The 27317-nt window shown below is 51.1% G+C and overlaps 1 protein-coding gene across 1 annotated transcript in view; it reads right to left on the minus strand.

The window, feature by feature from the left end:
- PCNT (pericentrin) overlaps positions 1–27317 on the minus strand; it is a 122821-nt gene that overhangs the window by 44178 nt on the left and 51326 nt on the right. The window contains exons 17-28 of the mRNA XM_039222136.1: positions 21678–21815; positions 17992–18132; positions 15762–15913; positions 12282–12442; positions 11830–12062; positions 9982–10144; positions 9102–9314; positions 3916–4145; positions 3279–3389; positions 3146–3166; positions 2031–2237; positions 89–247 (exon numbers count right to left, since the gene is read on the minus strand). Coding sequence (XP_039078067.1) covers positions 89–247; positions 2031–2237; positions 3146–3166; positions 3279–3389; positions 3916–4145; positions 9102–9314; positions 9982–10144; positions 11830–12062; positions 12282–12442; positions 15762–15913; positions 17992–18132; positions 21678–21815 — 1929 coding nt within the window. The remainder of the gene's footprint in view (positions 1–88; positions 248–2030; positions 2238–3145; positions 3167–3278; positions 3390–3915; positions 4146–9101; positions 9315–9981; positions 10145–11829; positions 12063–12281; positions 12443–15761; positions 15914–17991; positions 18133–21677; positions 21816–27317) is intronic.

Raw genomic sequence — 27317 nt, forward strand, 5'->3', positions numbered from 1 at the left:
CCTTCCTGATCATTTGGGCATCCTGCCCCTCCACCGAGGAGCGGTGAAGGCCAGCACAGCCCTGAGCAGAGGACGGCCCCACACTTGCCTCGCTCTCCCGCTGCCGGAGTGCCGTTTGTACCGCCTCTAACTGGATTTCTGGGCCTTCGGGACAAGTGCCTGCAGGAGGGGTGGGGCATTTGCCCTCATCGAGTTTAGACTGCAGTGTGGACAGCACTCCACACTGCTCCTGTAACGTCTCTTTATCCTGTTTAAGAACAAAAGATTCATTTCAGGAACTGGGGGCCTCAAACTGTGATTTGAGTGCACAGTGTCCTCAGCTCTTCCTGGGGCCCACGTGCACACAACGGCACGTACTTTATGCACCCCTGCATGCATCAGACACCCGACCTATAGACGGACTGTGCTCCAGAGCAGAGATCTGCCTGGTGAAGGATGTGACCCCAGAGAGCCAGCCTGTGTGCCAACGAGGCCACGGTGATGAATGCATCCTGAGTAATTACTGAGGAAGGCACAAAAACAGTCTCCAGACTGCTGGCTATGCAGAAAAAAAATTGCAGAGAACTTGCCAAGGAGCAGGGCGATGACCCACCAGGGCACTGCACATCTGCCCGATGAACATTAACGTCTCATTAAAAAACTTTCGAAGAGCATTTAATACAGACAAAACAGTCACAACAAATTAAGTGGAGAAGTTCATCTCTGTGGAGGGAAAAAAGGCATTTTCTATACCTGTAGCATCTAATACGCTCAGTAAATGTTTGCTGAGGGAAGAAGGGAGGAGGGAGGAAGGAAGAGGGAGGGAGCAGGGACAGAGGGAAGAGAGATGGAAGACGGAGGAAGCAAGAGTGAAGGAAGAATGGGAGGAGGAAGCAGGAATATGGAGGAGAAAAGAGGGGGGAGGAAGGAGAGATGGATGGGGCAGGGGTAAAGGGAAGAGGGAGAGAGGGAGGGAGGGAGACGGGCGGAGCAGCGGCAGAGGGAGGAGGGTGCAGGGACTGGTGCAGCCGTGGGAGCCCAGCTGTCCCGGGCAGCACAGAGGTCAGAGCAGGGGCAGGGCTCCCTCTTGTGCTGGGCGCCCCTGCAGAGACAGTAAGGGCCCAGGTCCTCGTCCTCGGGAAGAACGCAGACCCCAGTTAACTGCTGGCATCTGCACTTTCCAGAACCGAACATACCTGACAAAAACTTCTCCTTGCAGCCGGACTTGTCTTACGATCAAACCAATGATTCTAAAGTAAGGTTTCTCACCACCACCCACTTTTCACGTAAGCTTCTAACCTCCAGTGACACGAAATACACGAAAGTCAGAAGCCCAACTCCTGGGACCAGCAGCTGGAAAGGAGGGCCGGGAGGCTGGGCCGGGCGCCTGGCAATCCGAGGGCCACCGGCGTGGCTTCCACTTCAGACACAAACGACAATGTCTGCGCCAGACACACACTCCCAACGGCAGCGCACCCGGAGAAGGGCACGGACGTTCCCTGACCGCGTCCCCAAGCCTCACCCTCTAAGCCTCCTCATCTGGCTCATCCTGAGTTGCATCTTTCTCAACGTGCTGCTGACCCAGTGAGTGAACGGGCCCCAGAGAGCGGTGAGCGGCTCTAACAATTCAACTGAACCCGAGGAAGGGCTCCATCTGGACAACAGGACTCATGGACGACCCCCGAAGGGGACAGTCTCCTGGGACCGAGCTCGTCTCCAGTGGGGGGTGACGCCACCTCCAGGTGGATGGTGTCTGAGCGATGGGACCCGCCCCCACCCCAGGGCCTGCTGAGAACTGGATGCAGGCTGTGCCAGCCACCCCCTCAACTGTCCATGACCAGAGGCAAAGTGTGTGCAGCAGAGGCTGGCAGCCAGCCAGGCTGGAGGGAGCACCCTCTGGAGGACGTGAAGCCGGAGGTCGCAGTGGACTCCAGGCGGGGCGGCCTGTGTCCCACCAATCCCGGGTCTTCACAGGGGCACACACGGCAGGCTCCCTGGTGACAGCCCCCACCGAGACCTTACAGAGCCTCGGGGACGACACGGGCCACTACCTGCTGCAACGCTTTCACGATGTTCCTCTGCTTCTCCAGCTCTTCCCGCAGCTCAGTCGCTTCTCTTCGGCAGCTGGCATTTGTCTCCTGGAGACATTTTATTTCCTCTTCCTGGATTAACACTTGTCTGTCCGCCAATTCTTTCTTTATAACCAGTTCATCAAACCCATCTGATTTCTCTCTCAACTTTTCTTGTAGCAATTCAACCTAAAACAAGGAAACGGCTTGAGAAATACAATAGTTAAAACAGCCATCTTCCAAATAAGAAAGCACAGAACACAGCTGAGAAAACACAAATCCTGATGTGCAGTCTACACGGAGACTACCCCAGAAGCCGAGAGAGACAGAAATTGTAACGTGGGCATTCTCTCAATAAAGACGCAGAAAACTATGAATATAATCCAAGATCTGTTAGGAAAACAAAGTTAATCTTGTTAGTAGGGAAGGAAAAGCTATTCGGCAATAAAAGGAAGGGACTCTGGGCACAGCGGCACCCTGGGCAGGGTCCAGAGACGGGCTGGGGGAAGAAGCTCCGTCCCACACGGGCACACACTGCTTGTGCATTCGTGAAACTGCAGAAATGACACACCTAACACAGCGGACAGGCTAGTGGGTAGAAGGGGACTCCACATCCATGTCCTGGTCGTGTTCCAGGCTCAACCTCTGTGGGGGTCACCCGGGGAGCTGGGTGAGGGTGCACGGGACGTCCTCAGTGGGGGTCACCCGGGGAGCTGGGTGAGGGTGCACGGGACGTCCTCAGTGGGGGTCACCCGGGGAGCTGGGTGAGGGTGCACGGGACGTCCTCAGTGGGGGTCACCCGGGGAGCTGGGTGAGGGTGCACGGGACGTCCTCAGTGGGGGTCACCCGGGGAGCTGGGTGAGGGTGCACGGGACGTTTGTCTTACTGCTCACGACTGAAAGTGAATCCACAATCACCTCAAAATATGTGTAATGCTTTGAAAGAAGAAGCGAATCAGCTGCAGCCACCCCAGGCAGAAGGAAGCAGGCAGGTCGGGCTCCGAGCAAAAGAAAACAAGAGAAACAAGCAGCAACAAGCCCACATGCGAGCCCCCCCCCCCCCGGAGGGTCACGCGGAGGAAGGGGGACATGCCGTACCTCCTCACCCAGCTGCTCCTGCTGCCGTCGTCATCAGGTACATGGAAGGCAAAAAAGTAAACCTAAAGGTAAAACTTCATAGCGTCGTAGAGAACGGCCACCCCAAGGCACAACGTGGGACAGGCTGACTTACGCCACGGCCGCCGGGGCCCCGTGGCCGGGCCGCCTGCCGGAGCTGCTCCTCCAGCCTCTGGATCTCCCGCTGGAACTCCTCCCGCTCGTGTTCCCTGTCGACAGCCTGCGCCTGTCGGGAGAGGGGTCTGCTGGGACCGCTCGCCCGGGCTGCACCCACCTCCCACCGAAGGGAAGGGGGCTGCACAAGGTCGGGAAAGGGGACGGCCCGCTCGGACGCTGCCCGCCCGCCTGGCCTCTGGTGCTGCGGCCAGCGCTTCCCTCCCACGCGCGCGGCACTGCACGGGGAACGGGCCCCGAGTCACCAGCACTCTGCGAAACGGAGCGGAACGAAGAGGCGGCCCCGCAGGCGCAGCGCGGGGAGGCCCGCGAACGCAGGCAGGAGGAAGGTCGCAGGGAGCACGCGGCGCGGGCCCGACTGGGGCGCTGGGCACGCAGGGCCTGCAGTCTGGGCTGCTGGAGGCCCCCCGGGCTGTGCACAGGAGGAGTTCCTCAGTCACACATCGTAAACATCGACCCCCTCGGAAATGTGCACCGAGCAGCAGCAAGACCGTACGGGAACCCCAATGCTCTCGTGGAACCTCACGCCATGAGGAGGACTTCCAAGGCCACAAATACATCTTATCCGAGGTGCTTACGTCCATGAACTGGCGCTGGCTCCGCAGATGCTTGTCCAGAGCCGCCATCTGCTGCCTCAGCGCCGACAGCTCCTCAGCCTGCTTGGCACACGCCTCATGCCGAGAGAGCTGCTCCTCCAGTTCAGCCTCGAACACCTTCATCTGGGAGAGCAGGACTGCGCGATCCTTCTCAGACTGCTTCCTGGCCTCCAGCTGCTGCTGGGTTAGACTTTCCACTTCCCTACGAAGAGCTGAAAGTGCAGAGAAGACAGGGAGACAAACTCCACAGCTCAGGGCGGGTACGTGGGCTAAAGCACTAACCCAAAGCTCGCTCGGCAGCTGCCCCGCACAGCAGGGACATCCCAAGCCAAGAACTCACACCGTGTCCAGCCTCCCCGGCAGCCCCAGCCCAACGCCGGGCCAGGGGCCGGGGGCACGGGCTCCCTGAGGCTGCCAGACCCCACGCCACGAGAGCGAGGGGACGTCCTGCGAGCCAGCGTGACCCTGTGTCCTGTCAGACAGCAAGGCCACACCCTAATGCAGCCACCATCCAGCCAAATACCCTGAGAAAAGAAAGTCAAGTACTTCTGCAAAAAACCCAAAAAACTGCCTTTTAAATTAAGATTCGCTAGAATAAAAAATTTTAAAGACAAGAATATATTTTGGTATTCCTAAAAGACATATCAGCTAATTTTCTAGGAATTATTCCTTTACATACAACTCTCCAATGTGGAAAAATAAAATGTAACTTAAAACCTCCATCAGAGGGAACACAAGCCCGGAGGTCACATGCTCAGTCTGCGCACAGGGCCGGACAGTGTCTCAGAGGGAAAGGGTCCAGCCGTCAGAACTCAAAAGCCAATCTAAAGTTAACTGGATTTGTTAAGGCCACAGTCCAAGTAGAAACTATAAATTAAAAAGTACCTATAAAAAAAAAAAGACTTGCCTCTAATGAATCCTGAAGTGTTCAAAGCATCCCTAAACTGAATTTTAATTTCAAGTTTTCATTTGCAGTTTTATCCTTTCAAAACTCATGTTGCTTTATAAAAATTTGTCAATCTTTTATGACAAAGTATCATCACCACTTCATGCAAATAAGTCAGCAATTATGGTAAATCAGCCTTAAACATGCAGTTAGAACACCATCATTCGTGCGCCTGGAGCCAGAGCCGCCCGGCCGTGCACCCAGACGGCAACTGTGCTCTGGGCCACACGCTGCAGGAAGGGTGGCCCAGCACACGTGGGCTCCGTGTAGGCAGCACTGAGAGGAAGGTGCCCTGTGGTCGTTCGGGCCACGCTGAGGGCACCTACAAAGTCGGACCAGCACAGAAGCTCTACTCGGGTCCCCGAACCCCTCCCCTGACACCCTCCGGGGCCCAAGCAGCATACGCTGCGGCTCAGTAACCACAGAGAGCACTGCCAGAGAAACGTTTGCCCATTTCCATGTATCAATACTGAGGACTGAGGACTAAAGTCAGCATTTGTTTTAACAATTTGCCACAAAAGCTTTGAAGTATTTTTCCTCTTTGGGGAAATCTGGTGCAGACACGATGCATATCACACGGCAGCCACTTGTGTGTTTCTACAAACCTGAGTCCTCGGGGGCTGTGGTAACAGGAATGCCTGGGAATAGAGTACACAGCATTTTCAGAGAGAGCAACGCCAAGTTAGACAGCAGGATTCCAGGAGTGTCCATGGTCCTGGACAGCCTCTAACACTTGTGCTTTCCTGTATCACAGCTACGATGGTCTGAACGTGTGTGTCCCCCCAACTTCCGATGTTGAACCTCATGAATGGGACTTGAGCTTTTCTAAAAGAGACCTCAGAGAGTGGCCCGCCCCTTCTGCAAGTGAGGACACAGCAAAGAGGCTGGAGCTCATCAGAAGGCGGCGTGCCAGGGCCTTCATCAGGGACCCCCACCTCCAGGGCTGCAGGGAGCAAGTGCCTGTTGTCTGCAGCCCACCCGCGCCCCCAGTAACAGTCGTCCAGGCAGACTGCGCCCCCCGCAGCTGCAGCAGATCCTGGCTGCCATATAACTTGGCACTAACTCTTAAAGGAGACAGAAAAGCCCCCACGAGACAGATGGCATCGCCCAGAAAGCAGCCACGAGACACGCCTCACACACACTAAGAGGCACCGCGCCAAGAGGCGAGGCAGAGCTGAACTTCTCCACAAGGTGCCAGGGCCTCCAGAGCTCTTAGAAAGCTGGTCAGCATTCACAAGGACCCAGAACAGAATCGGAACTGAGCGGCCACACCCTGGACCGCACCTGGGGGAGCCCACAGTCAGGGACGGTCAGGAGGTGCAGTGCTGTGCTGGTGGGCAGCACCTCACACAATTTACACATGTGAGTCCACAGATAGGAGCACAGAATCGTGCAGCCGGGTGAATGGAAGGAGCGGAGGTCAGAGTAAGAGATGCGAGGGAGCGGGGCTGACGGTGGAAGGTGAGCTGCACAGGAAGTACAACACGTCACTGGTGACAAAGGGAAGGAGCAGAGACTGACCCTGTTCTTCTGCCAAGGAGTGCCGGGGCTCTGGGAGCTGTGGCCACACACAGGAGCCCAGGCCTCTGAGGAGTGAGCAGGGACACAGAGGTGTAGCTGTGTCTGCAGCCTCAGGAACACGTGTGGGAAGAGCCAGGCCCAGGCATGGCGGAGCGCCTGGGGATGGACCTCACGGAGGTAGGGCCACTCAGGCCTCAGGCAGCAAGGACGAGGCTGTTCCCCAGCACAGGGCTACGTGGCTACTTAGCTGGTCCCACGTCTGTGTCTCCCACAGGCTCCGGCACTCAAGTCCAAGCACCCTGGAGTTTCCCACCATGCTCACAGTGGTAAACTCGATCTTGACGGACAGGGTATGGGCCCAGCCGCCCCACATTCACGCAGGCCGGGACAGTAACACCTGGCAACAGGTGGAAGGGGCCCTGCACTAGGAAGGTCTGCCCCAATGGGAAGCACAGCCTATGAGAAGTTCCAAATAGGAGAAAACGTATTTAAAGAAATAATGACTGACAAGCCCTCAGATCGACACTCACAGGCACACACCCACACTCACGTGCATGCTCTCACACCTGCCCACTTGCACACATCCTCTCGTGTGAGAATGGAGCCTCACTCGACAACAGCATGGCCACGCACAGAGAAGGAAGCAGGAGAGAACAGCAGGTCGGTGCTGGGGAGCACAGGAACACTGGGCTGAATGAGGGGGCAAAAGCAGAAGAACTGGGCGCAGAGGCAGGTCCCTTCCACCCAGAGAGACCTGGAAAGTGTGGTGAAACGCACCGGGGGAGCAGAGGCAGACCCGCGGCTGCAGGCATCGCCCCCACAAGACACCCCAGATCAGCTCTGCAGATGTCATTAGTAGCAGGTTCACAAGAAACACAATAAAAGGTATAAAGAGATTGAAAATAAAAGAAGAAAATGACATACAAGAGATAAAACAAAGCTGGGCTATGTTTTCAATAGCGGAAATTTACATCAAACATTAGAAAAAGAAGAGACACACGTAGTCAGATCGATGTCATCAATAGTAAGCCGAGCAAGAAGATGAGGCCCGAGTGAGGGCAGACAGACCTTCTGAAACACCCCATGTGGCGGAAACCAAGGCCACATGGCAGCTCACTCTGCCCACAGAAACCACAGCCCGTCAGAGCCGCATCTCGGCAGCACACGAGCTGTGGTGGCCACAAGCTAGCACTCGCCCAGGAGAGCACAGGGGGAAGAAGGCCCGAAACCAATTAAATGGAGAACAAAGAAAATGAGAATGATTAACAAGCCCAAAAGCTGACTGCTTATTAATGCACTTGATCTTAGCCAATAGGCCGAAAAGCGACGCTGACTGCTTATTAATTAAAGAAATTAAAAAGAATTAAAAACTGGGGAAAAGACCCGATGTTTAGGGGTGCCTGGGTAGCTCAGTCAGTTAAGCACCTGACTAGTGATCTCAGCTCAAGTCTTGATCTCATGGTCGTGAGTTCAAGCCCCACACTGGGCTGCATTCTGAGCATGAAGCCTACTTAAAAAAAAAAAAAAAAAGACTTGATGGTTAGAGCAGCGCTATCAACAACAGCCACACTATAGAAAGAGCTCAAATGTCCGTCAACAGATGAATGGATAAAGAAAATGTGGTGTGTATATATGATGGAATATTACTCGGTGATCAAAAAGAATGAAATCTTGCCATTTGCACCCACGTGGACAGGAGTAGAGTGATTATGCTAAGTGAAATAAGTCAGTCAGAGAAAGACCAATGCTGTATGATTTTATTCGTATGTGGAATGTAAGAGACAAAATAGATGAACATGGGGGGAGAGAGAGAAAAAGAGAAGAAAGGGAAACAAGCCACAAGAGACTCTAAACGACAGGGAACAAACCGAGGGGTGGTGGAGGGACGTGGGTGGGTGAGGGGGGGCTGGACGGGCACTTGCTGGGATGAGCACTGGGTGTCGTATGTAAGTGACAAACCGCTCAATCCTACTCCTGAGACCAACTTTACCATGTATATTAACTAGAATTTAAATAAAAATTTGAAACAAACTAAAATTGGAGAAGAGTAAAGAGTTTCCTGAATTGGCCAAGGCTGTAGCACAAAGCGGACTTGTGCGCTACAAGCCGTCGTCTGAGAGCCACAACCCTAGAGACGGGCCAGTGGTGCGGGAGTCCCTGGTGGGCGAGGGTGCGAGATACGTGCTTTGGGGAAGGCTGAGCCCACACGGAGCTGGTTCTTACAAGTCTGCTCCTGAGGGTACCACCACCTGCGGACTCAGTGACCTGAACACCTTACATTTTGACTGTTCACATGTTAAATATTTAAGGTATAAAACCTCTAATAATCTGAAATCACAATGAGCTTTTGTTAAAACAAGGTTTTCCTTCTTAAGACTGATATTAGGCACTTTTTAAAAATCTTGGGTAAAAGTTTTAAGTGGCCCTCGTCTTCCCACAGCCATGGCTGTTTCTCTCAAACAGGCTGGTGACATTTCAGTGGCCCCATTTGCCAGAGGCAGTTCCGGCCTCACACTGCTCTCAGAACCCAAGTGGCCACCAGGGCCAGGAGCCTCTCCAACGGAGCAGCAACGCGGAGGATGTGGCGCCAGCGCCCCCGATCAGGGGCCTCTGCCTTCTTTCCACGGCCCTCTGCGAGCGCGAGCGAGCGCGCTGCCCCCTCTGCCGGGCCGTCTCCAGCCACGGAACCAGCATTTCTTACCAGCTTCTCTCTCCCCTGCTTCGGCGGCCAGGGCCTCCTGCTGGGTGCACAGCACGGAGTTCTCCTCCCTCAGCTCGGCCTGCTGCTGGGTCGCCCGCTCCAGCTGTTGTCTCAGGCTCTCCAGCTCGACAGCGAGGCCCTGCTCGGCCGTCTCCTTCTGGCCCAGCGCCTGCTGCAGGCTGGCCTGCTCCACCTTGAACCCTTCAATGAGGCCTGAGGAGACGGGGAGAGACCCGCTGCTGAGGCCTTGCTGGAGCAGCAAAAGGAGCAGGTGGGCCGGACGTGGGCACCCCGGCCCCAGGGAGGTGTCAGCCGCGGACGTGAGAGCAGAGCGGTCACGCCCGGGGTATCGTTCCTAGATGGACGGCACTGGGCCAGCGCACCCACCACGAGCAGGGGCCACCGGACAAGGGGCCACCCTGAGAGCAACCACGTACAAGACATCCCCACCCCACGGCTGCACACACCCCTCGTGCCAAGTGCCCAGCACATGAGACACCACAGGCACCAGAGGCCACAAAGGTGAGGGTCAGGCGGGTCACAAATGTCACCTCTTGGGGCACCCACTGCCCACTGCCTGTGACAGGAGGAATGATGCTCCCTTCTCGCCACGCGAGGCAGTGCTCTGAGGCTGTGAGCCCAGGAAGAGGCGTTAAGTGCAGAGGGAGGAGCCGCCCAGCCTGGGCCCTACCCACAGCCACAGCCCCCAAGAGGCTCCTGCGCATGCAATGTGTTTTATGGGCCAAGTCCCTGAGGCCTCACGCCATTTGTCTTATTTTAGTTTCACGTTTTGCTTTGAACACTTCCATTAATGCTTCCCCTTCCCTCATGCCTCCAGCCAGCACACCCCTGCAACCCCTCGCCTGCAGCTGGCATTCACCCTGCGCCTGGTGCAGCTCCAGCGTCAGCCGCGTCCGGGCCGCGTTCTCCTCGTCCAGGCGCTCCAGTAACTCCTGGTGCTTTCTAACGACCTGCGCAGTCTCCTCGTTCTTACAGCTAAATTCTTTCTCAAAACGAGAATGAATCTGACGTGCTTCCTCCAGCTGTTAAAACACATTTGAAAACCAGAACAGCACATCAAAACAAAGCTTACATTAATGTCAAGAGAATTCTACTGGTGCAGAAGTAGAATACAAATATTCTGTAAGAAACCGTTCTGATGTTCAATATTAGGTCAATCATTAAATAAACTTAACTCGTTCAACAATTTTCAATCAAGTAAAATTCCAGGGGAGCCTGGCTGGCTCAGTGGATTAAGCGTCTGACTCCTGAACCCGGCTCAGGTCATGATATCACAGGTTTGTGGGACTGAGCCCCACACCATGCTCTGCACTGACAGCACAGAGCCTGCAGGATTCTCTCCCTTCCTCTCTCTGCCCCTCCCCTCCACCCCCCCAAAATAAATATAAAAAAAAGAAGGAAAAATTCTCCACACAGATACCTACAACGCTGCATAGAAAATTCACATGTTCAAGAACTGCTGATACCACATGTGTGCACCATAAAGCTGCTAGTGAGAATGTACGTTCAGAGATCACAAAAGTCCATTGAAGCCTGGACCTGGGCAGCGACGACCACCTGGTGCTCCACAGGGGGAGGAGGGGATGGGGAGGCTGTGGGTGGGAGGGCTGGGAGGAAGTTCTCCTGGGGCTGGTCACCACAGTGGGAAGATCTGACACATCTTCACCACCTGCAGACCCACCCTCCCTCCCTGACACCCCTCTGGGCCTTTTTGGATGCCACTCACTCATGACTCAGCCCTGGGCCCCCATTTCCCCTCCCTCCTCTGGCACACATGCCCTCCTGTCCCCTCTGAGGCTCCCAGGCCAGCTACAGGCTGGAGGGCCCACACTAACCTCTGGATCCAAACACCTGTGCCCAGCTGTGCCGACAGACACCTGGGCACCTAGCCTGGGCCTCCCCCACACTCACTGCACCCCTAGACCAGCCTCTGAGGGAATCTACTGGTTTCCCTTTGAAAACAGCCATAAGCTGCCTCTTCGCATACTCTCACCAAGTAGGGAAAACTTACTCAAGTATTTCTGGGATGTGAATGGCAATGTCTTGGCTAAAAATGCTTATTTTCTAATTGGGTCGAATGGGAAAAAGAATTGTTATACTGCTTTTCATGCATTCATATTTAATGTCTTTCCTAACTGTCTAAAACGTTCTAAAAGGTTAACAAAAACAATTCCCTTTTCTAGTGACAATCCTTAAACATACACATCTTCAGAGTGAAACTAAAATAGTGCAGGAGGTAAAGCAGAGTGGAAGCGAGAGGCCCAATCGCATCATCTACCGGGCGCTCAGCTCTTCTCCATTCACAGCAATCCCACTGCCTCAGGAATCTGGGTTCAGAAAAGTCTCTCACTTAGGAAAGAGGCAGAGCACAGTATCGTTGGTAGTCACAGAAAATCAAAACGACGTGCGGGGAAGGTGGGTGCACACCCAGAATCGAGTGTCCCCCCATGCCCAGAGGAGGAGAGAACAGCATGAGGCCGGACCCCACCCCCCCAGGAAGTGATGATGCTCCTCCGCCCTGCATGCAAGCACCCAGCAGAGCACCGGGGGCTGCAGGACCCTCTTCCAGCAAGAATAGGTCATCAAACCATTCCATCACCCATTTATGCAACCCATCATCCTTCTCAAAACACAAGGAGCATTAACAGGAGCTAAATCAGGGTCACAGACCTGATTTAGATGGATGGCGCACAGAGCCAGGGCTCACCTGCCTGGTGGAGTCCAGAGCCAGCTCCAGGAGGCTGTCCACCGCCAGGCCGAGGCTCCGGTAAATCCTCCTAACTGGCTGTTCACACTCCAGTGAACTTTCTGGGCTCATGAAGAAGCTTTCACAGATGTGACTGCTAAGCTCCGCCTCTGAAGACCCCTCCACACATTCAGGCAAAGTTCTGTCCAGCTCCAGCAGGGCCGCCTCGGGCCACGTCTCCTCGAGCGCCGGTGCTGTGAAGCGAGCAAACACAGGGACCCACATGCCCCGTGTGGCACGTGAGCCCACACGACCAGCGCTGTGGAGGAGCGAGCACACCCGGGTCCGAGGGGCAGCACCCTGTCTTGGGCATAGGGAGCCCGTCCAGCCTGGCCCCAGCGGTGGGGAGGACGGCACTGAGCGCCCCTGGCCTGGGGGCCGTGGGCACAGGGCGGGGCAGCCCTGGCGCTCACCTGCAGGCAGGGCCTGGCCGCTGGGCCGCGCATCAGGCGGGCTCTCGTCCTCCAGACACAGCCCCACGCGTTCACTGATCCGGCTCTTCAGGGTGACGGCAGCCTTCAGCGTCTCTCCGAACAACCCAAGAAGCCTCCGCAGAGCGTCTCGGAGACCTCTCCTAAACAGGCACACGGCAGGCAGCAGGCTGTCGGCCACGGCGCCTACCTTGTCCGGCTCAGGCAAGAGCGACACAGCCCAGGGGGCAGCTCTACCAACATGACCGGATATTTGAGCTGTCGCTCTTGATTTTTAAAAGGCATTATTACGGTGGGTCAGGGCCGGCAGGTGTCACCTCTGCTCTGAGAAAACAGGAGTCACCCGCAAAGCCTGCGCCCGCTCCTCCTTGTACCCCGTGTAGGCCAGGAAGGCCACAGGCCCCATGATGACCCTCACAATGCCAAACACTTGTCGGGGGTTGTCTGCTCTCTGCTGTGACCTGTGTGCAGAGCCGGCCATGCTACTCCCTGCACTTGCTTTGGTGCCTGAGGGTGACCGAGGCGTGAGTGGCAGCCACAACGCAGCTACACACAAGTGCTAGAAAATGCACACAAGCTCTTCCTGGAGAACTATACAACCTTGAGAAGTCAAGGTCTAGACAGAATGAGAAAGATGTACGTTCTCTGCACACCCAGCTCAGGAGTGAGCAAGGCCTGCCTGAACCTCACTGGCACGCGTGTGGGCAGGTGCTGCTGTGGACAAAGGTCCAGGGCTTTGGGCAGAGAGCAGTGGATGGGACACAGCAAGCTGTGCTGTCCAACATGCGATACTGAGTCCACTGCACAGACAAAAAATGAGGCTTTCCTGACATCAAGGTACCAATAAATAACCAATAAATAACTCAACCCGAGGCCAGACCTACACAAAAAACAGAAATAATACTCTGAGATAACATAAGGGAGAAAATCTGTATGGTGCCAGAATGGGAACCTTTTAAAGAAGAGTCCCAAACAAGACAAAGGGACAGACTGCTACTTGTGCCCACTCCATTCAGAGTGGAATCAGGAGGCCCACAAGGGTGACCTCTCATGCTCAGCAACTGTCCTCAACTGCAGACCCAGCGGAAAGAGGCACCTTGCACTTGGGGACTACATGTCACCAGCCGAGCAGGACAAAGAAAGGTTTTAGCTTAAAATGTGCTGGCCTCTGGTCCAAGCCCCTCTCGGACCTGGACTGTTCCTGTGGGGACTGTGTCCGCTGGCAACCCTGACTGCTCGCACTGGGCTGTGCTGGCCTTGGGTCTGATCCCTCCTGGAATGGGCTGTTCCTGCTGAAACTGTGCTACTGAGGAGTCGGCCTCTCTGCTCTATAAGAACACATCTAAGACTGGAGATCCCAGTCATCAAAATGCTTTGGGGGTGCCCCCTCACTAGGACTCCAGCTGGTTTTATGCTAAAAACACGATGGTCCCTCCACATGTGCATTTATAACCAAGTGAACGGACTTAACCAGAAGTAATTTAGAACTTCCAAGGCCATTATAAGGAACTTTTGATCTCCTTAAACTTGTTTTCCTCAAAATTGAATTAGAAAGCCATGGCTCCCTAACAGAAGGGAAAAAAAAACCTAGATGCCTATTTTAAAAGGTATCTTGAGGCTTCCAGATGTTTTCAGGATTCTAAGTTTCACTCTTTGCAGAATATTATTTCTAAAATGATGCAAACAATTGAAAGAAATCAGAATGGCTTCTGAGGCCTCTTTACCTCCCCCCCCCCGCTCCCCGGCCTCAATGTCCTCTGCAGACACGTGGCAGCCACCCAGTGCTGGGGCCCCGCTCCCAGTGCCATTTTCCTCTGTTGTCTCTGCCAACCTTCCCTTTTCTTCTGAACCTCTTTCCTCTCCTGAACTGATTAAAATCTGCCTCTCTAAAGTTAAGTCTTCTGAGAATCTAAATAAACCTCAGGCTTCTTATGTTCTCTGGTCTAAGGCCAAATTGTAAGCCATGGTTAGAGTTCCCTAAAGTCACTGGGAGCCCACAGGTTTATTTAGCATAGTCATTTGCATAGTTACTCAAACTTACCAACCTGCTTCCTCACACTTCTATCAATTTGTCCACACGCTTGTTGGTGAGGGCCAGGCCAAACGCTGGATGGAACTAGCCCAGAGGAAACATCCTAAAGGGGATCTAGAGAATCAAGCCCTTAAACTTCTGTCAGAATGCTGGAACACTCACTGGAAATCACTGAGCAAGTACAGTAGCTTTTCCTAAGCTACTGACTGGAACAAAATTGAAGCTTGCACACAAAAGTCTGATGAAGCTGTTCATACTCCAATGGTCATTTGAGACTATTCTGGTTTTTCTTTAGGTATTGAATCCACCTGGGTAGTATTTAACTCTGTATGGTTTTTCTAACAGGCTGAACTAAGATCTGTCTCTTTTAGCTAAAAGGACCAGGAATGAGTGGGAACCTGCCCACTCCAGATTTAGTTACTATGGCACACCAGCTACTCACATCCTACATGAATCACCTAAAAGACCACTAAAATCCCCAAGTTTCAAATCTTGCAAGTGATGGCCCCTAAACAAAACCAAAAACTGTCTACTTTATGCTATTGCAAAAAGTCAGGACACTGAGGGGAAAAGAAAACTATTACAGATTTAAGCTCTAGTCACCTCCAGCTCCGTAGCCAGTCTTTTCTGACATAGGACAGGATAGTCAGGAAAGGTCCTTCCCGGCACTGAGGGACAAAACCACTAAATGTGAAAAACCTGACTCTTGATCAGCAATGTTTTCAGGGAAAGATCTTGATCAAAAGGGGTAAATGTGAAAATTAATAGAGAAACTCACTTAGAGTGGAGTCAGGGGGAGCTCTGGTGCCCTACCAACCGCAGACCCATCAGGGAGAGGGACAGCTTACCAGGATACTACTTCACTCTCCCAGCTGGCGGAAGAAAGGCTTCCTCCTGCCCAGGCAACAGTCCAGCCAGTGAGACAGTGCCAACTCAGCCAATGAGAGACTGCCACGGCTCAGCCAATGGGAGACAGTCACAGCTCAGCCAATGGGACACCCTCATAGCCACGCCAGTGAGAGAGAAGCCACTAAACTTTTGGCTCCCAGTTTACTCCAATGGACTTTCTGTTGAGGAGAGCCCCAATCCCCTTTTCTCAATAACAGCCTCCTCTGTTCCGTTCTCTGGACTCGCCTGTGGTGTTGCCCTAGCTAGGTGGTACTGGCTCCAATTCTCTGTTGTTCCGGAATAAACCCATTTTTGCTAGTAAGATATTTGGCAATTAAATTCTAAGGTTAATGCCACATTATAACATCAAATTTTATAATCTGGCAAAAATATGAAGATCTGGCAGAGTGAGGTGGTGGTATACAGGTGTCTGTTATGTTACTCAGTGCTTTTCTTGAGAAAAATAATGTAGCACAGGGGTCCCATCCCACCAGTGGAGAAGGCACTGGGGCAGCAGTGACAGAGAGGAGCATGCGACTGACCGTTCGCGGTCAGAGAGGTCAATGTCGGACTTCAGCATCGAGATGAGATTCGTGCCTTCCTGGTTCTCCCTTTCACGTCTTTGCTGTAGCTTCTCCAGTTCTGAATGGCACTCTTCTACTTCATGTCTTAAGGATAAAATTTGGTCTTTCAGCTGTTCAGGAAAAATTGGTAAAGTTTTATTTATAACAGTTAAGGGGCACTTGGCTTGCTCAGTTGGTAGATCATGTGACTCTTGATGTCAGGGTCATGAGTTTGAGACCTACAATGGGAGTGGAGCCTACTTAAAACATTTTTTTAAATAGTTAAAAATATAATAAAACAATTTAGTTAAGAATAAATTTCTGTAAGAAACATTTATCATCCCTGTTAACAAAAATATGGCAAAATACGATGGTGATTAAAGGTGAAAATTACTACTATGGCCGCCTCCCCAATATTCATTGCCTACAAAAACCAGATTACATGAGCATCCTAGATTGCTCCTGGCCCCAGGGAGAAGGGGCAGGTTCACCAGAGGTTATTCTCACAAGGAGGACAGGGGGCTTAGAGAGTCAAGCAGTGTGGTCACAGAGGGGCCACATTACATACACCATCCCAAGTTTTCATTTAAAATGCACCATGAGGGGCGCTTGGGTGGCTCAGTCGGTTAAGCACCCAACTTCAGCTCAGGTCACGATCTCACAGTTCATGAGTTAGAGACCCATGTAGGGCTCTGTGCTGACAGAGCCTGGTTTGGATTCTGTGTCTCCCTTGCTCTCTGCCCCTCCCCCACTCATGCTCTGTCTCTCTCTCTCTAAAATAAACATTAAAAAACAGTATAAATACACATTTATTTTTATAAAAAATGAACTCAGGGGCGCCTGGGTGGCTTAGTCGGTTAAGCGTCCGACTTTCGCTTAGGTCATGATCTCGCGGTTCGTGGGTTTGAGCCCCGCGTCGGGCTCTGTGCTGACTGCCAGCTCGGAGCCTGGAGCCTGTTTCGGAGTCTGTGACTCCTCTCTTTCTGACCCTCTCCTGCTCACGCTGTCTCTCTCTCTCTCTCTCTCCTAGAAATAAATAAAACATTAAAAAAATTTAAAAAAAAAAAATGAACTCAACAAATAATAAATCCAATTCAAAATGCCAAAGGCCTTGAACAGACATTTCTTCAAAGACATACAAATGGTCAATAAGCTCATAAAAAGGTACTTAACATCACTAACAATCAGGGAGATGCAAATCAAAACCTCAGTGAACTGCTACCTCATACTCATTATGATGGGAATTGTAAGAAGAGAAAAGAAATGGAAAGTAAGTGTTGGCGAGGAAGTGAAGAAATTGGAGTCCTTGTGCCCTGCTGAGAGAAATGTAAGATGGCGCAGCTGCTGTGGAAAAGTTGGCAATTCCTCAAGAAGTTAAATATAGAATTACGTATGACCCAGCAATCCTGTTCCTAGATATATAAACCTCAAATGGAAAGCAGGGACTAAAAGATACTTGTATACCAATGTTCATTGTAAAACTATTCACAATAGCCAAAAGGCAGAAATAACCATCAAGAAGTCCATCCACAAAGAAGGGCGCCTGGGTGGCTCAGTCAGTTAAGCGTCTGACTTCCACTCAGGTCATGATCTCACGGTTCGTGGGTTCAAGCCCTGTGTCAGGCTCTGTGCTGACAGCTCAGAGACTGACTGAAGCCTGCTTTGGATTCTGTGTCTCCCTCTCATTCTGCCCCTCCCCTGCTCGCTCACTGTCTCTCAAAAATAAACACTTAAAAAAAAAGTCCATCAACAGATAAATTTGTGAAGAGATACACAAAATGTGGTATCTATATCTAACGGAACGTTATTAGCCAGAGAAAATCGTAAAGCTCTGACACATGCTATGACACGGAAGGACTGCACAGACATTGTGCGGAGTGAAATTAACCCGACACAAAAGGATAAATGCTGTATGATCTCACTTATGTGAGGTTCCAAAAGTGGTCAAATTCAGAGGCAGAAAGTGGAAGGGTGAGTGCCAGGGGCTGGAAGGAGGGGAAACGGGGAGCTAGTGTTCAATGGGAATACAGTTTCTTATTGTGTTGGTGAACAGTTCTAGAAATGGATAGTGGTGATATTGTACAACACTGGGAACATCATTAATACCACCGAACTGGACACTTAAAAATGATTAAAATGGTAACTTTTATGTTATGCATATCTTACCCCCCCCCACACACACAATAACAAAGAAACACATTCCACATACCTGCATAATTTGGTTATTCTTCTCCTGAAGCTGCAGAAACAAAGACTCTGTCTCTTTCTGGTACAGAGACTCTGCTTGCTCACACTCAAGTCTATGTATCTTCTCTTGTTCACGTAAGGAATTTTTACTTTCACATTCACCCTGTATAAAAAATACATTATTAACAACAAAACTGCCATTAAGCTCTAAAATTATGCTAGTTCCCCTGCTCTGTTGTTTGCTAAAATATAGTGCATTCAACAAATGTTCATTTAGTCCATACTACACCAAGAGCAGTGATCAGAAAAAACAAAGCCACCACCCACAGCAAACATGCACTCAAATGTGCTTCTCATACAGAACATAAAAAAGATAACTTGCTACCTTTCCCAAACATTCGCATTAAGAAATTATTCATCACCAGGGTATTATGACCATCAAAATCCAAGATAGATAGAAATCGAAGTTCCTTTGGTTTTAATTTTTTTAATGTTTTTTATTTATTTCTGAGAGAGATAGTGTGAGCAGGGGAGGGTCAGAGACAAGGGGAGTTACAGAATCTGAAGCAGCTCCAGACTGAGTGAGCTGTCAGCGCAGAGCCCGACGCGGGGCTCGAACCCACGAACTGTGAGATCATGACCTGAGCTGAAGTCAGACGTTTAACCAACTGAGCCACCCAGGCGTCCCAAAGTTCCGTTGGTTTTAAAAAATAAACCCTATTTCTTCCTAAATAATGAAAATTGTTTTTAATGAGGTTCACCTAATGAATTAAACTACATTAATCAAACTAGCTTAAAAAAAAAAACTACAGAGGTAGCACTTCCAGAATAACAGAATAAGGACCTTTCAAAAATGTATTTCTCTATAAAAGCACAGGGAACACAGGCAAAAACTGTCAAAATCAACTTTTCAGAGCTCTAAGAAAGACTTGTAGCAACCCAAAGAGTATTTAGTGAAAGTCTGAGTTTCCATCAAAACAACAAACTTTGAGGGATTTAAACCTGCCCTAATCCCATCACGCCAATCTCAGGTATAGCCCTGAAAACAGCAGCCCAGCAGTCTTAGGAGTTGGGGGGAACATAAGAGTTGGGAATTTCCCTAAAAGCACCGCCTCGCCAGCTGTCACTAACTAACCTGTCTTGCAGCTCACTAGAAAGCTCCATTCTTGGGGCACCTGGGTGGCTCGGTAGGTTGAGTGTCCAATTTCATTCGGCTCAGGTCATGATATCATTATTTGTGAATTTGAACCCCGCATCGGGCTTGCTGCCGTCAGCACAGAACCCGCTTCAGATCCCCTGTCCCCTTCTCTCTGCCTCTTTCCCAGATTGCATGTGCGTGCTCTCCCTGTCTCAAAACTAAATAAACATTAAAAAAGAAATAAATAAAAATGAAAATGAAAAGCTCCATTCTCAGAGATCTCACAGAGCTGTCTGTCAACAATCCTAACCCCAGGCCATTTGTCAAAATCAAGCAGCAGCAACTGTTTAAGATCACAGTAATCTGGGGGCGCCTGGGTGGCTTAGTCGGTTGAGCGTCCGACTTTCGCTTAGGTCATGATCTCGCAGTTCGTGGGTTCGAGCCCCGCGTCGGGCTCTGTGCTGACTGCCAGGTCAGAGCCTGGAGCCTGTTTCAGTCTGTGACTCCCTCTCTCTCTGACCCTCCCCTGCTCACACTGTCTCTCTCTCTCTCTCTCTCTCTCCTAGAAATAAATAAAAAACATTAAAAAAAAAAAAAAAAAAAAAAAAAAAAAAAAAAAAAAAAGATCACAGTAACCTGAAACTGATAAACTCGTAACAGCTGGAGCCAGTAAGAGGAAGACAAAACAACTTGAAAGGAAACACTACAGAATGAGATGTCAAGAGGGAGGTCTGAAAAACTCCAACCTATTCCTAGGAATTTAGAAGGCATAAGCATGTATAAGGCTGTGTACTGGTCCAGAAAAACTGAGAAAGCTCTAAGAGCTCACTCCTTGTTGACTTTGTACAAATACAAAATGAAAGCTAACAGCACTCAAAGCGTACCCCAACCAGAGCCCTTCAAATTCACCAGAGGGGCTCAACAGTAGATTCAGCAATTATGAAGACAGTTCAAATTCAGTCTGAGAACCAAAAAGAAAAAAAAAAAATTAAGAAAAATAAGCAGAGGGGCACCTGAGTGGCTCAGCTGGTTGAGTATCTGACTTCGGCTCAAGTCATGATCCTGTCCATGTTCAACATTTGGTGATCTCATGGTTCTTGAGTTCAAGCCCTGTGTCAGGCTCTGAGCTATCAGCACAGTGATAGCTGTGATATCAGTGCTCATAGCTCAGAGCCTGGAGCCTGCTTCAGATTCTGTGTCTCCCTCTCTCTCTCTCTCTCTGCCCGTCACCAGCTCATGCTCTGACTCTCTCTCTCTCTCAAAAAATAAACATTAAAAAAAAAATCATCTTGGGGCGCCCAGGTGGCTCAGCTGGTTGAGCGTCTGAGTCTTGATTTTGGCTCAGGTCATGATCTCACGGTCATGGGATCGAGCCCTGTGTCAGAGCCTGCTTTGGGTTCTCGCTGTCTCTCTCCGTCTCTGCCCCACTCATGCACTCTCTCTCTCTCCCTCTAAAATAATATATACATATAAAAATTTAAAAATAAATTGTCCAAAGAGAAGGTGCTGAGTGTTTACGCATCCTGCACCTTCTTCCGTGAGAACAGTCTCCTACAGCAAGAGAAGCCTTGATGTATGTGGGTGCTGCTGAGTCACCACAGCAAGGCAATAAGACTTAGACTTTTTCAGATTTAAAATATTTGATGGCAATTTCTTAGTGGAAAGGTATACTACCACCCAATCAATTTAAATAGAAAAATGATGGAGAAATAGGAACCCTCTTGCACTGTTGGTGGGAATGTAAACTGGTGCAGCCCCTCTAGAAAACAGTGTGGAGGTTCCTCAAAAAATCAAAAATACAACTACCCTGCGACCCAGCAATAGGACTACTACAAATTTATCCAAAGGATCCAGGAGTGCTGATTCATAGGGACACATGCACCCCAATGTTTACAGCAGTGCTTTCAACAACAGCCAAATTATGGAAAGAGCCCAAAAGTCCATCGATGAATGAATGGATAAAGATGTGGTTTATATATAAACTGGAATACTACTTGGCAATGAGAAAGAATGAAATCTTGCCATTTGCAACAAAGTGGATGGAACTGGAGGTTATTATGCTAAGTAAGTCAGGCAGAGAAAGACAGATACGTTTTCACCCATATGTGGAACTTGAGAAACTTAACAGAAGACCATGAGGGAGGGGAAGGGGGAAAATAGTTACAAACAGAGAAGGAGGGAGGCAAACCATAAGAGACTCTTAAATATGGACAACAAACTGAGGGTTGATGGAGGGACACGGAGAGGGGAAAATGGGGGATGGGCAGTGAGGAGGGCACCTGCTGGGATGAGCACTGGGTGTTTTATGTAAGTGATGAATCATGGGAATCTACCCCCAAAATCAAGAGCACACTGTACACACTGTGTGTTAGCTAACTTGATAATAAGTTATATTTTTAAAAATAATAAATAGAAAAGAGAATAAAAAAGTTGCCTACAAAAATCTGTTTCTAAGATAATGAAAATATTTTGTTTTAACTCTGCACATCACCATTAATTTACAATAACATTTCATTTACTTTGCAGATGAGAAAGGACAGCAATAAAACAGATCACCCTTAACCCCACACCTTTGGCTGCGGGATTTGCTGCTCCAGAAATGCTTCTGACTGGCACTTTGGCAGCTGCTGCTTCTCCTCCTCTCCGTGCAGCTCAGCCCGAGGCACCGGGCCCTGGGCCTCAACCTCCCCAGGAACGAGGGCGCTCTGCTGAACGAGGAGGAAAGGGGTCAGCACTGAGCCCTCCATGCACAGATACTGGTCAGTACTGGAGAACACCTTCATATCAGGTGTGTTCAGTGTGATGACACGGCAGTCAGGCTATAGCTTATAGAAAATTTCAAGCCAGCTGCAGGATCTAGATTCTCACCTTAATCATGATAATGAGGAAAACAGGGCATGCGAGGTACAACACTAGAATTATACTTTCAAGTTATAGAGACCATTTCTGAATTAACATAGATCATTTTTATAAACTTTCTCTCTTGAAATAAATTTAACTCCAAAACCCTTAAAAAGAAAGATTAAACACAGTCTCCAACTTATCACTTTGCAAAGTTTGCAAAGTACTTTACCATGTTTCTACCAGACTTCCGCTTCTGAGGAGGGGGCTGACCCAGACCATTCACAGTAGAAAGGAAGCTTGCGTTAGCCCTGAGAGTAACTGAGCTTGACCCGGGATGCTAATTCCCCGAGCGACAACCACAAAATGGAGGTAAATACAGGGAAAAACCCTGAACGCCAACAGGCACCACAGAGCAGCAGGGCCAAGGCCAAGGGACAGCCATACTCCTTTTCCCCCAAAAAACAGACCCCAAGAAACACTTGTAGCCACTGTGAAGGACGCTGGGAAAAATACGGAAACATCAACATCAAGAAAAAGAAAACCCCCCAAGCACATGATAAACCATGATTAGTAACCAAGCTGGAAGTGGAATGACAGATTAGTTCTTCAGGGTGCTTCCCTCTTAGCACCTGCAGGGTGCACCGCGGGCGGGGGAAAATAGCTCTTGACTTTCCACCTGCAAGGGCCTGTGGGGCCATGTCATGCCCGTCCTGCCCAGCGCATGTCAGGACTGGAGCGGGAACTTGTAAAATGCACCCTAACCGAGGCAAAGACCAAACGAGAGCATCATGTAGCAGGAGGGCCACCAGGAGACACTCAGGACTCAGGGGAGGCAGTTTTGAGGGTGTGCTCTCAGGAAAGGGTCCAGGACAGCAGGCTGCCACTGGACCTCGAAGGCCAGAACCTCTGGGGCGGCTGTGGACGTCTGGCAGTATGATCCTCAGGCCACTCCTTCGACCTGACTGGAGAGGCTCAAAGTCAGGTCTCTCTTGATTCACACAACCCCTACCCCCCATCCATAAGACCTCCTTTCAGATAATCACTTCTATTTCCAGCCTTGAGCAAAACTCCATTTCATTTTCCATATTCTAAATGTAAGGCCAATATAAGAAAACAATGTTTTTAAAAGTTTATTCTCAAAATTTTCTAAAAACCTACAGAATTCTAGGGAAAATGTCATATATATACACATACGTTTTAATCATTAAGAGAACAATACAGATATACCTGGAGAAGAAGAAAATAAGTAGTACTGCACAAAGAATACCAATATAGTAACAAAAATACATTCAACTGATAATGAATCAAAGACATTCAAACTATATCTAAACTGACCTCATACTATTTTCAAAAATTTATCATATGAAAAGATTTTTTTAATCAAAAAAAGAAAGAAAGAAAAAGAAATTGGGTTGAACAATTGATATTGGCCATACTACAGTTTACTTCTGCATTCCAGAACTCTCTTAGTGTTATGAACTCAAGGGAGATTTCTTTATGGGATGTACATCTATAAGAAAAGGGAATCCAGCTTACATTTCCAGAGAACTTTCCTCACAAGCCAACTCCAAAGAGAAGTAACCTGGAAAGTTGGTCAGTTAGCTGACAAGCCCATGTGAGATAACACTTCTGGTAAGTGAGACTGCTTTTCAAACAGGTGCAAAGATATTTGTAGTCCAGAGGAGGAACAGCGTGTCACTGCTAGTTTGGGCACAATGACCTTCGCATCCCAGAAAATGTCTAGCAAGGCTTTATGTGGGATCTGCTCGCAGGGTGAAGTCTGAGGGAAGGCCACGGGGTGAGCATGCAGCCACCCACAAGTCTCCTACACCAAGGCATGAACCTGAATCTAATCATGTGTGTAGAAGCCAAAGTACGGAAAAAGCCCAAATGTCCACTGACTGATAAGTGGGTAAAGAAGATATGGTGTGTGTACACACACACACACACACACACACACACACACACACACACACAGGAATATTACTTGGCAATCAAAAAGGATGAAATCTTGTCATTTGGAACAACGTGGATGGAACTAGAAGGTATTATGCTAGGCAGATATGCAAAGACAGATATCTTAGGACTTCACTCATATGAGGAATTTAAGATACAAAACAGATGAACAGAAGGGAAGGGAAGCAAAAATAATATAAAAACAGGAAGAGACCAAAACATAAGAGACTTAAGAGACTCTTAAATACAGAGAACAAACTGAGGGTTGCTGAAGGGGTGTTGGGGGGGGGGAAGGGCTAAATAGACAAGGGGCACTGAGGAGGACACTTGTTCGGATGAGCACTGGGTGTTATACGTAGGGGATGAATCACTGGATTCTACTCCTGAAATCATTACTGCACTAGATGCTAACTAACTTGGACACAAATTAAAAAAAAAAATGCTGCAGGAACATTCAGACAGTAGCCAATACAGAAATACAAAACCGCTAAGCCAAGGTACAGAAGTGACACTTGGTTTCAGAAAGCGTGTGGCTGTGTGTTACCAACAGGTAACGAATGGGCAGAGGACGGAATCAGCCATCAGACGGTCTCTAGAGGGAGGGCTGTGAGCCAGTGATCCTTTCAACAGGCGTCCTCGGCAGGTCGCAGGGCAGCACTTCCGGAGCCGACACGACAACTGCTCACCCTGCCAGTAGCAAAGCTTCTTCCTGGTGGCCGCTCGACCCCTCTGTGATGACCCCTCAGCGCTGCACTCAAGGGGGCTGGGGGACATCGAGAGGGTTACGGGGACACAGAGGGGGCTGGGGGACCCTGAGGGCCCGAGAGGGTTAATGGGGCAAAGACGGGACACTGAGAGGGTTACGGGGACACAGAGGGGGCTAGGGGACAACGAAGGGGCTGAGGGAACACTGAAGAGGCTTCATCCTCTTAATGAAATCTGAGGAAGAGGACGGCGTGAGGAGGCTGTTCCCGTGAACTCCTCCACGAGCAGCTGCATCTCGGGTCCCTGGCCGAGAATCTCGGGATTCTCCTCTCTCTCTCCCCTCCCCCGATCTACTCACACATGCTCTCTCTCAAAATAAGCAAGCAAACCTTTTAAAAATAAATAAAAGCCCCACAGAAATAGTACTCACAAAACCTTATAACCTCAATAAATCTGGACATCGCACCTCACAAAACACATCCGTCATGTACGAAGCACTACGCACGTAGACTCTTACTCTCCGTCCCCCAGAAAGACCAGGAGACACGGGAGACGCAGTATTTCAAATCTAAGAACACGAAGCAGAAGGGCCTCAGGGCGTAAGGCCAGTGCCCGCAGATGCCACGCTGCCCACACGCAAATGGAACTGGGGGCCGTGAGCACACGGCAATCCGCAAGGAGCCTGGCCGGCCCCGGCCTGCGTGTCCTTGTCCATGGCAGCCTCACCTGCTGACGAGAATTCCAACCGCTTCCTCAAAAGAACCACACAACCTGACATGCCGCTTGTATATGTTCTAACAAAGTTTCAAAAATCTGAAAATGAAACCACAGCGTACAGTGACTCCCAGGAGCACCTGGCACAGCAAGTGTGTCGTGCGTGGATGCAAGGTGGACACACGCGTGTGAGGCCCCCACCTTCCTGCAGTGAGGGCACTTCCACCCCAGCCACCGCCTCCTCCTGCGAGTCCAGACCCAGATGCCACCCCCCCTGCCCGTCATCCCCCAGACGCCACAGCCGCCCACCACCCACGGTCAATCGCACCCCAGCACGCCTCGTGAGGCATCGGGAACCCCTCGCGGCCCCTGAGCGCCGCCCCCAGAGGGCCCCAAGCCCACTCTCTGTGCCCTCCCACCCCTATGCTCCCGAGGGACTTAACTCCTGCCTGAGGTAGTACAATCACCTCCAACGCCTCTTTCGTCCAGCTGTCCGATGCCTTTGCCACTGCCTGCAAGGTCAGGGCCCTGCCCTCCGAGCACGCGGCCCTCCACGCACACCGCAGGTGGATCTCGACATCCCTACTCCCCACCCTGACCTCTGAAGTCACACCAACACGGTGCGGCAGGGCCACCGGTACCTCTCAGCAACGGCACCTGAAGAGGCCTGGGGGACGAGCAGGGGCTGGCCCGTCGCCGTCAGACCCCTACTCGGCAAGGTCCCCGGAGGCTCCGCTGCGCTCGGCCCTGGGAAGCAAGCGAACGGCACGGACGCAACCACACCTCAGGCTCAGCCCTCTGTGGGCCTCGCAGGGTGCGGGGCTAGAAGTCGGGGTCCACACCGGGCAGGCGGGGAAGCGCCTGTTGTGGAGGTGATCTGGCTGAAAAGGTGAGAGTGTGAGGACAAGTTCAGAGGACAGCACACCCCCCGCACGTCCGCAGAAACAGACCACGGACGAGACAACAGGACACAGGGTCAGAGGGCACGCGTGGTAGGCGTCTGTGTGGAGCCGGGTCCCCACGTCACACTGAGTGGCCTGGGACACACAGGGAGGGAACCTACGCGCAGAAGAGAGACGACAGGGGAGGCCGCCTCGCACAGGCGACCGCCGCTGGACTGTGCTGGGAGCACTCGGACGCGCTCTCCCAGACGGGCTGAGCCCCTGAGCGCAGGCCCCGGGCACGTCCAGCACCCACCCGCCACCACGGCGCTCTGATGAGAAGGCTCGGAGAGGTCAGGAGCCCCCGGAAGCCCGGCGCTGGAGAGCCCCTCAGCGGCCCGACCCCTGCTCCGCGTGCTGCTTCTGCGTCCTGGCTGCGTGTGCGTCCCCGAGCTGCCGCCCCAGGAGGAAGACCTCGGCACCCACCACACAGCCAAGCCCCGTCCTCCTCCAGCAGGGCGCCTCCGGCTCTCCTCCTTCCAAGACAGTGACCACCGAGCACTGCCCCCCACGTGCCTCCATCCGCTGAGCACACACCCCCACCCTTGCCTGCCTCTGCCTGCCCACCACACAACCCCCCAACCACGTGAGTGCCTCAGCCTAACCACCACACTGACCCCACCATGTGCCCCCACAACGTGCCTCTGGCTGCCCACCACAGAACCCCAATCACACATGACCCCCCCTCGTTCCTCTGGCCACCCACCACACAGCCCCCCGCACACCCCCACGTGGCTCTGGCTGCTCACCACACCCCCCCATGACACACCCCCACCACACTTGCCCCCCCACTGCACCTCGTGCCACCCACCACATGGTTCCCATCTTAAAGCTGATAAACATTCCACATGCTCCTTATGATCAAATTTGCCATGGTTTAAAATGCAGTTTCAATCAATAAACACAAGCAGTTTCATGTGTAAACATGTACCCGTTTCTCCCTCTGGAACATTCTTTGAGAATTTCACTTATTCTGAATCAACTAAACCAAGAAACCTAATGTAAAGCCACGGGCAGGAAACGGGCCCTATTCCCCACAACACCTGTCAG

This window comes from Hyaena hyaena, unplaced genomic scaffold, assembly GCF_003009895.1.
Source record: "Hyaena hyaena isolate Hyena2069 unplaced genomic scaffold, ASM300989v1 scaffold_1087, whole genome shotgun sequence".
Classification (NCBI taxonomy): domain Eukaryota; kingdom Metazoa; phylum Chordata; class Mammalia; order Carnivora; family Hyaenidae; genus Hyaena; species Hyaena hyaena.